At 33.4% G+C, this 10,115-nt stretch overlaps 1 protein-coding gene across 1 annotated transcript; it reads right to left on the bottom strand.

Moving 5' to 3' along the window:
• Positions 1–1,016: 1,016 nt before the first annotated feature.
• Positions 1,017–7,800, bottom strand: LOC130803062 (protein SMAX1-LIKE 8-like). Its single transcript, XM_057667221.1, has 3 exons — positions 6,016–7,800; positions 3,553–3,787; positions 1,017–2,785 (listed from the first exon to the last, which is right to left on the bottom strand). Exons 1-3 carry the CDS (start codon positions 7,200–7,202, stop codon positions 1,196–1,198), a joined length of 3,012 nt encoding a protein of 1,003 aa, XP_057523204.1. The 5' UTR covers positions 7,203–7,800; the 3' UTR covers positions 1,017–1,195.
• Positions 7,801–10,115: the final 2,315 nt, after the last annotated feature.

Here is a 10,115-nt window from a genome sequence, read left to right as displayed (position 1 = left end):
GTATATAAATGTTCTCAGAACATTATAATTTATGGTATATCCAAATTAAAGCAATGGTTTAAGACTTTCTTTATTATAGAGAGAGATGAAATCAGGTGAAAGCTGTGAAAATGAACCAAAGGGATACATATCACATTAAAAAGCTAAAAAAAGGTTATATACCCCTTAGACTGAATATGTAACTCCGATTTTTTACCTTTCGATTTTTTTATTAAAATGCCACAAAAATATGTACCCGAAAAGTTGAATATGCACCTCCGTTTTTGGTTTTCACGACTTTTAAGTGGTTCTCACATGAGATTTAGATAATGTGAAAACCAATTTAAGCGGTGAAAATTGTAAACAAGTGTACATACAAGCTTAAAATGTACACATATTCAGATGACAATATTGTAAATAATTGGACAGTTGTTAAAAGATGTAATTATGACAATATACACCTTTTAAGACAATATTTAACACTTTTACCGCAACATGTATATCTCATTCTAATTTTTTGTTTTCAACATGTATTTCCTTGGTCCTATGGTGCTATTTACTTTCATTCATTTCTAATTGTTACAATATACTTTATGTTCCCTTTTAATTTGCACTACTTTTCAATTAGTATGTCTCATTAATTTTGAGTTATTTTTTTTTTGATAATGATCTCACTCTTTTTTTTTATTCCATCAATAACTTATTCTCTATTTTCATCTTAACCATTTATTTCTTTATCCACTATTTTTTTTTTACTCCAACTCAATTCTACTTTTCATTAATTTAAACTCAAAAAGCAACGAGTGATAAATGAGAGGCATAGATGGAGTAATCACAAGCTTTCTTTGCACAACATTGTAGAAAGCTTGGACTAGATTAACTATACATTTCAAAGCTCATCAAATTGATCACCTAAGGGCCCGTTTGCTTTGCGGAAATTGGCAGTTAGAAGTGAATTTGATCACCCTAAAGGCCCGTTTGCTTTGCAGAAAATAGCATTAAGAAACGAATTTTATGAAGAAAAAGAACGATAGATATCCAGCTTAACCACACTTTATTGCATATTACATATACTTCTGTCTTCTATCATACATTAGTAACAATATAGCGCAGGAAAAGGCAAAGCCATATATATGAAAGATTTTATACAAGCTATATGCTAAGCAACTTTAATCTATACATACAATTTTGCATAAAAGTCGTTTTTCAGGTTTTCCTAATCGTTGTTCGAAATCAAAACTATTTTTGAGGGAAGGTAAGGCTCTTGTACCTGATCTTCGACATAAGGCGCCTCACAGGCTGCAACCACGACAGTAGAATGAGCAGTCAGCTGATACTGTTTCTGAGCCTTGTCAAACCCTTTGCTTAGAACCCGACCAATCCAATCCTCGACATCTTTATCATGTTCACATAAGCAAGAAGCTGCAATCAGCTGATCAACAACTTTCGGCTCAATTTCTAACACACATTTCGACTTAATTACTTCCCTAAAACTTGCATGGATCGATTTCAATATTTTTGTAGCCAATGCATCATAATCAAACGGTTCAAAATCCAACTTCACCATGTTTCGACTTAATTGATCTGAATATTCGTCCAACCAAGACAAATTCCCTCCATCGATTTCTCTGTAGTTTGCATCTTCGTCTTCACTAGTCTCAGCAGGAAGATTCAAATCGAGGGGAGTACTAGTTTTACCCTGGTGGCGTTTCGCATGATCAACACTAATACGTCGCTCGGTATTTTCATCAGTACCAATTAACTTCCTTTTGTTCAACAAAATTTGACAAGGTATATTCGATATACAATTTTGAACACCTTTAACCACAATCTGAAGCGGGCAACCTTTTGCCTTTTCGATTCTTTCCTCCAGGAAGCTTGATGGGTTATTCGCCTTTGATCTCAACGTCAACACAAAAACTCGATTGTTGGTCGCAACTTCCCTCCCATATGAGTCCGGATATTTACCATCTTTTATGGCACGTAACAAGCTGCGTTGAAGCAACGGATCGGCACAATCGACATTTTCTAAGAGAACAACGCAGGACGGTGTCCTACGTAACTCTTCAGCAATGTGATCAACGACAGTCTTGCCTCGCGATCTTGCCTCAGACCCATATACTATTTCGTAACCAAAGACTGTTTTCTGACGGGTATGCAAACCTCCGGAGCATAAATCGACATGAACAATATTTTTCTTGCTCCCAAACAAAACCTTAGCTAAGATCAAAGCAACTTTCCTCTTACCAAAACTGTCAGGCCCGGTAAGATTAAGCCAGATATCTCCTCTATGACCGGGTTTTTGGGGTGATCCATTACTGGCCCAGGAATGTGCGACTATCTGGCTGATGACTCTGAGCGCTTCACATTGTCGACCAATCCTTCCAAACAAAGCCTTGAAAAGCTCATCGGAATTGTTAGCAGAATGCTCGTCGACTTTCTTTTGTTGCTTACAAGCTCGAGGAAACAATTCTAGTCCCAAATCGGTGGATACAGAAACTAACAAAGAGGGCGATGTTTGATGATCGTCTACACTTGAAATGCAATGACTATAAGGAGAACTTTCGGGTATTTTAGCATATTCTTTGCAAGAGCCGGTGGTAGCACAGCTGCTGTCAGTGTTAACATTTTTTACCTTTTCTGCAAGACAGCAGAAGCCTACATCGGTTCGAAGGTAACAAGACTTTTCGGGAACTTTTGGTTTGGGCGACGGTTGAATATGGGCGCCCCGACATTGGCATAAGTTCCCCTGATTCCTCGGAAAAGTTTCTACTGGCGCACTTAGCGACAGTTTACCGCCTTTGGCCTGCACTGAAGAGAGAAAATAGTTTTCACCAAGATAAAATGACACTAGCAACACCAGTGAGCAGCAAATAAACCCTTTAGCATTCACCAACTACCCATCAGGAATCAAGCTACTAATCCATAGTCCACACTGAAAATATTGGATAGGTCCAACCAAGTCTAAGCCTTAATATCAGCATATGTGGTCGGCTACATGAACCGCAACAAATCAACAAGAGAGATCATTGATAACAAAATACTAGGAGTATATCTTATTCGAGCCTATCTAATACTAATAAACAACTATGAAAATTAATTTTCAATAATCATCCACGTATATTTTCCTCCATTATATTTATCTATTGTCTTGGCGTTGTTTAATAGTTGGCTTTTTTATAAGCTTTCTGGTTGACTTTGGTTTGTTGGTTGGTTTAACAGACAAAAACTTATTTGGTAAATGTTTTAAACCAAGCGAGAGACTGGTTTTTAAGTCAATTTTTTTTAAAAAAAGGTGCTTTGAGTTTTTTTTTTCATTAGTTTTAGGCTTGTTGGCCACTTTTACTTTGAAAACAAACACTCAATACATAATTTTACAAAATATATCCATTAACGGCCAACTCATACAGCTAGTTACACAACTAACAGTTGGTCAAATACGCCAATTGAACATGTTTTATCCAACATTTGCAGCCAAAATCTCATATTAAAGTGCTATAAAAGTCTCAATCCAAACCCACTTATTTTAGGTTAGGTTCAAGTCGGATCAGCTTTTGTCAGGCCTATACATACCTTTAGATTATCAAAGGTATTGTTATCTCCATGTTCAGCTATCTGCAGCCTCGGAGAAATAGCAATCTGTTGATTATCAGCAACTGAAGCTACACATCCTCTATTAGAAACGGATGCAATTTCTTCCTGACTGCACATGCTACAATGGGTAACCAGCTGGTATGAGTTGCTGAACGAACCCTTGACATCTGGAGATGAAAAGAACCCACCAAGTGGAACAAATGATCCCATCAAGCTGTTAACATATTATGGAGATGCAACTGTGAGAGACAAGAGGTCAGATGTCAAATCAGACAACAAACCATCAAAAAGGAAAATGTTGCGCATGGCATACTGTAAAAAGGCGGTAACGGTCGCTATCGCGATAACGAAACGGCGATGCGGTAACAAAAGTGATACGGTTATCGTAACGTCTAAATATTAGTCAAAACCATAAGTTATCCCTTGATGTAGCCTAATACGCGATAACTTTTTAGTTTATTATAATTCAACCTTTGTCCTCAATTTGCTATCAGCATACCTTGTTAGTATAATGACAAAAAATTAAGGGAAAAGGTTGGTTTATTAAAAAATAATCCAAAGTTGGGATTCTTCACAGCGGATGAGTAAAAGGTTGGATTATTAATATCAATTTTTCTTTTTTTTTAATCTCATCCATACATTTTTAACTTTCTTTTACTTCCATCCACACTATTTATTCTCTTTCTTCATTTAATACCAATATCCACTTTTTTCTTAAAAATCTCACTTTCTCTTTGATGCAATTTTATTAGGACAGATGAGTATACAACAATCAAGAAATGCACCCAACAGCTTTTGAGGCCTCTAAGATTTTTGTTGTGGAGTGTACAGGCTTATATTTTTTTTGTTAGTCTACTATAAGTCTTTAACTATACATCTATCTTTTTCAAATCCTCAAAAGCAAAAGCACTATGGAACAACAGCAAACCTTTTGTCTCAAATGCTGCAAATTGAAGCAAAGAAATGCTCATCACACTAACTTTTCACCTTCATGAGCCACTGTCTGCCCACTTGCAAAAGTAATCATATTGACACTTGACACATAGGCTCCCATAACAAAGGCTATCTATGCTTGAGTAGTTTTGGATCCACGAATTTATGCTCATCCTATATGACAAATTTGGGCTTGTACACAAGACCCACATAAAAGGAGAGTTGGCAGCACATAAACACGATAAGGTTCCATCTTAATTGATGCCTTAACTATGATGCATTCTTCCTTTTTGTTTATAGATGAAAGGGGAGAGGATCTCACACAAAAAAATGTGTATCTGTAATTGATGCCTTAACTATGATGCATTCTTCAGGAATCTTAGCACATATAGTATGAAAAATCTACATTAGCGGGGAACATATAGCATAAAGACATCCTAAAAATCGCCACAAGATCATCCAACTACTTGAATACTAGTCGATATACTTTTCTCCTAAAAGCCAAAAACATGTATGAACTCAGTGGTGGATCCAGAATAAAATAAGTGATGTCAATTTAAATAAAACGTGCCTACTGGATTTGATCCCTTGTCATAAATGAGAAAGGGAATACACTAACCAAATCACCTATGATATATTTACATGTAATATTAGATTTTATGTTGGATTTAAGTGATGTCAACTGGCCTCAGTGACATTACACTGGATTCGATGCTAAATCCGCCACTGATGAACTTATAAACTAAACTGAACCTTGAAGTGAGCTAAACCAAAATTAAGTTAGATCCTAACTGTTAGAACTTAATATTATACACACGAACTTATAAACTAAACAAAACCTTCCTAGCAGCATTATAGTCTACAATTTTATCCTAAAACAATACTTTGCAATGTACACAAATTTGTGCTAACAAAAGATATTGCAACAAAGCAACTCAAGGACAAAAAAGAACTAAATTATCAAACTCAGTTTTATACAAACAAGGAGTCATTGCTAACAAGTTCAAATCTTCAAAAAAATTTAGACTTTATGGTTCTTGTAACTTTCAGCAGTCAGCAACAATATTTCATTAGCAAAACGCCATTAAATGGCTCCTACTATGACGGGCTAGGGGTTTAAATGTATGCATTCTTACTTGTTAGTAGAGGTATTCAAAACAGACCCAATGATCCAAAATTTACCGGACCTTATAACCGAACTTAATTTGACCCGACTTCAAAAATGATTTACAATAATATAAAAATAATATGGACACAAAACCGATTTCAAAACGACCCGAAACACCTGACCCGAATGATCACCTCTACTTGTTAGTGAAAGCAAAGTGGTTTGACCCTTAAAACCAAATATCATCGGCAACTTCACATAGATAAGATTTGCATATGATTTAATAAGTAATTTAAATATAATTTATTATAATCTAAAATCAAAATTAGAATATAGTAAGATCAAAGAATAAGATGTTTGATCATATTTAGCACATCTCTATAATCTGAAGAGCCACTTACCTGGACTTGAAGCATGATTCTCCTGTTGGAGGCTGAACAGAAGAGATTGGTAAAGGATGCAAATCCCACTCTTTATCTATTAATGGAAATCTGTGTAAGAACTCCATGTACATCTGATCATTAGTAGCTGAACCAATAAACCATACTCTACTATGATGAAATTCCAATAACTTAGTCAACTTTCTAATAATAAAATTCACCAAATCCATTAAAAACCCATTATTCCTTCCAAGAAAACACCTCAAATTACCAAAACAAATCATCAATCCAGGACCTAAGCATTGTTGTAGCATCAAATCAACATCCCTAAGCCTCAAACACACATCCTCTTTACTCCAATTTTCATTTACAAACTTCAATACATCTTTCTCAATAGAAACTACATTAATTCCATGTATCTCCATAGGCAAAAAACCAAGTTCCTTCCTCCTCTCTAAAACCTCCACAAAACCCTTAAGGACATCATTCGCAGTAACACCAACAAGCAAAGGATTCCGCCTCTTTTTCTTAACAAGAACCTCCACAATTCTCCTGTATTCCCCCTCTTCATCCCCAAAACCCGAAAATGGAAACCGAAATCCTCTATTACCCGGGTCTGAAACCACCCCAAAAACACTAGGTGGGTACCTATAATAACTCTGAAATGGCCTGAAAAGTACCAACTTTACATCAAAACTACTAAACCCAGCATCATAAAACACCCTACTTACTATTGGATCATCAAGAATTGACACAATCAAGTATTGTAATTCTACTTTGACCCCAGATGATGAACTCTCTAATTGCTCATTATTACCATGATTATGTCCCAAATGATGATTAGCAACACTAATAAAACTATCAGGATGTCTCCTTTGATTAGCTTGTGATCTTTTAATAGCAGCCATCAAAGAATTTGAAATTTTCGGTTCATCAACAGAAATCTGTGAAATGGGTAATCTATCTAATGACACAGAAAGACAAAAGTCCAAAGCTTTAAGCTGAATTTTTGGGTAAAATGCAATATTTTTGGCCCTAATACAAGCTTCCTTCAATTGTGAAGGAGATAAAGAAAGGAAAGCAGAAACAGCATGAAGTGACGTCGTTTGAGCATGGCCACGACGGCGAGCTACTAATACTGCTTCCTCAAGTGCATGAGAAGCTTCAGAATTAAGGCATTGTTTGGCTGTACTCACCGGAGTTGGCATACTGTTGCCCCAAAAAGAGGGAACAAAAAACCCTCAAAAAAGTGTTAAAAAAAGATGGGATTTTCCTTAAAAATAAAATATGGGTTTGATGAAATGAGATTGATATGAAATGAGTTTTTAATTTGATTAAGTAAAAAGGTGGAGAAAATTGGTGGAGGTGGAAAATGATGTTGTTAATGGTGGTGGAAAGTGGGACCTCCATTGATACATTTAGTCGAACACATGGTAAGCATAGATTCGTGTATGATTTCATTTAGGATTTGGGATTCTGTTTTTTGATGGGAACTTTTTTCTGTTTACTATTGGTTAGTTGGATTTTGATGGGTGGCAAAATAATGAGGTCAAATGCTGCATGAAGTTGATATCAATGGAGGAATTTTAGGTTGGAATCTACTTTTTTGTTAATGAAATGTTGCATCTTTTGGGTATGGACCAATTTGATTTTCTAGTCAATGGTTCACTAATAAGTGTAGTAGCCACTAGGAACAAGGAAGGGTGAGCTCATCATTTCATTGAAATGGCCATATTTCTTCTTCAATGGAGCACCTTTGACTTGAGTCATGTTATTCATTTTCACCTTTTTTTTCCCACCTAGGTATGAGAGGTCAAGGGATAATAACAATTGAGGTTATGTGAAATAAGTATTTTATAATAGTATCTCAAAAGGAGAACAAGTATTATAAAGAGTTTTTTGAAAACTAATAGAGATGAATTAACTAATTAAAATTAATATGCTTGTTCGATCAGTTAGAATACTTGTTCGAACAAAAGAATGCAGATTAATTCACTATCTTATCAAATAAGGTTGTTCGTTCGAACAAGAGTTGTTTGGTCGAATTTTTTATTCCAGTTAGTTTTAGAATGTTCAAGAGCTAGTTACAGTCTTCTAATTAACCCTTATTATTAGGTGGATTTAATGTTCATAGTTCACATGTTTATTCTGGATTTTACGAAGAAAATTACTAAAAAATATCCGTTGAAGAATCTATTGATGATCTCCCTTATCTTTTTCTTAAATTGGATGGTTTAATAAAAGAAAAATAGTTGTTGGAGAATGGTTATAAGAAGGTCAATCAAGCTCAATTTTTATAATCCTTTTTATGCAATTTTTGAGCATAAAAGTTCTTTCATATTTAAAATTCAAGAGTACATACTAAAGTTAAAGGAGAGTGTTAATCTTACAAAAGACTTTAGTTGTATCTATATTTTTAATACTTTGTCAATCTCTTACTTAAGGCAACAATTTTATTCATGACACACTAAAAAATAATTAAAATATAATTATATGAATCTAACAATGTAAGGAAGTAGGGAGCTTTGGGCAAAAAAGGTTGAACCAAAATTTAAAGGGTTCACTTATATAGCTACATCCTATTTCTTAAGTCAATGTCTAGCATTTGTTGTGTTTAAATGATTATGGAGTTACTATCTCAATCTCAATACATAAAGATGTTAAATCAACGATATATTGTGAGTTAGGAAGATAAGCAAAGAATATAATAACAAATTAACAATGAAATTTGAATGAGCATGGAATACTAAAGGAATATGAAGTCTAAGCCATTTGCTTGCCTTTTCTTGATTATACAACTCATATGTATGTCGTGTATACTTCATCAGGTACTATATTTTTGTTTTCAAGTTATTCAATGTACAATTTTAATCTTTAATATCTTTAATTTCATATGATAAAAAATCTTAAAAGTTAATATTTTGACAATATGCAATAAGACGAATAAAATAAGATTCCACTTGACTATGTTTTAAATTATACATGAAGAAATATATACCAAATAGAATCAGTTGATGAACGGTACTTACTACAGAAACTGTAGCAACTATTAAAATTAACATTAAAAATATGTATCAAGTATACTTAAAATGACATGACCCAAAAATTATTATTCTTTATACATGTCATAGAGAGACAACCATGACAAAATATTCCAAGATAAAAGAATTAAACATTAACTTTAGCTATACTATTATGGATCAAAGCAAAATCAAGGGCGTTGGGCTATACTATTATGTATCAAAGCAAGAGTTTATATAGAATATCTTTAATTAATCAAAGTTTTTTATTTTAAAGAAATTATATGGAATGTATATTTTTCTTTTTAATTTTTTTATAGTATATATAATAAATTTAATGGAACGAATTTAATATTTAAACATAAAATCTTATCAAATATATACAAGCATAAAAAAAGTCATATCACTTCATTTTCTCTTTTAATTTTTTTTTTCAAATTTTTCATTCTTTTAGTACATTCATTGATAGTTGTATTTGCAATTGACAAGAGAATGAGACTAAGGTATTTTGGTGGACACAAATTGTTGTGAGAGGCTATTTTTGATTAGATCAGTCCATTATATATTTTTTAAAATATTATAAATAAGCATTAAGAATAATGTAAGTAAATATTTAAAATATTAAAAATAAGCATTAAGGATATGGTAAGTAAACATTATGAGTAATGTAAATAGACATTCTAAATACGATAAGTAGACATTAATCTTTAATGAGTTGGGTTTAAAATAAAAGTCACTTTTATTATGGACCATCAAAATTCGTGGCAATATGGTAACCAACCCTTTCACAAAGGAACAAAGCCTTTGCTATTATCAAGGAATTGGGGGGCCTATTAGACTAGGGGAAACTTTTATTTGAAGGTGACAATAAAGAATGTTAGAGCTTTTAAGGAAGAAATATTGGTCTCTTTCCAAACCAACACCAACAATCATAGTGAAAAAGGATGATTTTTTCTTCTCACAAATGCATCCTAAAGGAGATTATCAAGGAAGCAATTAAATTAGAGGAAAAAATAATTAGAAAAATAATTAATTGACTAACAAAAATATAAATTAAACTTAATTGAGAATAAAAAACTTGAACGGAAGTATTATTCATAA

The sequence above is a fragment of the Amaranthus tricolor genome, chromosome 16 (genome assembly GCF_026212465.1).
Source record: "Amaranthus tricolor cultivar Red isolate AtriRed21 chromosome 16, ASM2621246v1, whole genome shotgun sequence".
Lineage (NCBI taxonomy): Eukaryota > Viridiplantae > Streptophyta > Magnoliopsida > Caryophyllales > Amaranthaceae > Amaranthus > Amaranthus tricolor.
The sequence above is the reverse complement of the archived record's forward strand: the minus strand, read 5'-3'. Positions and strand labels throughout refer to the sequence as shown.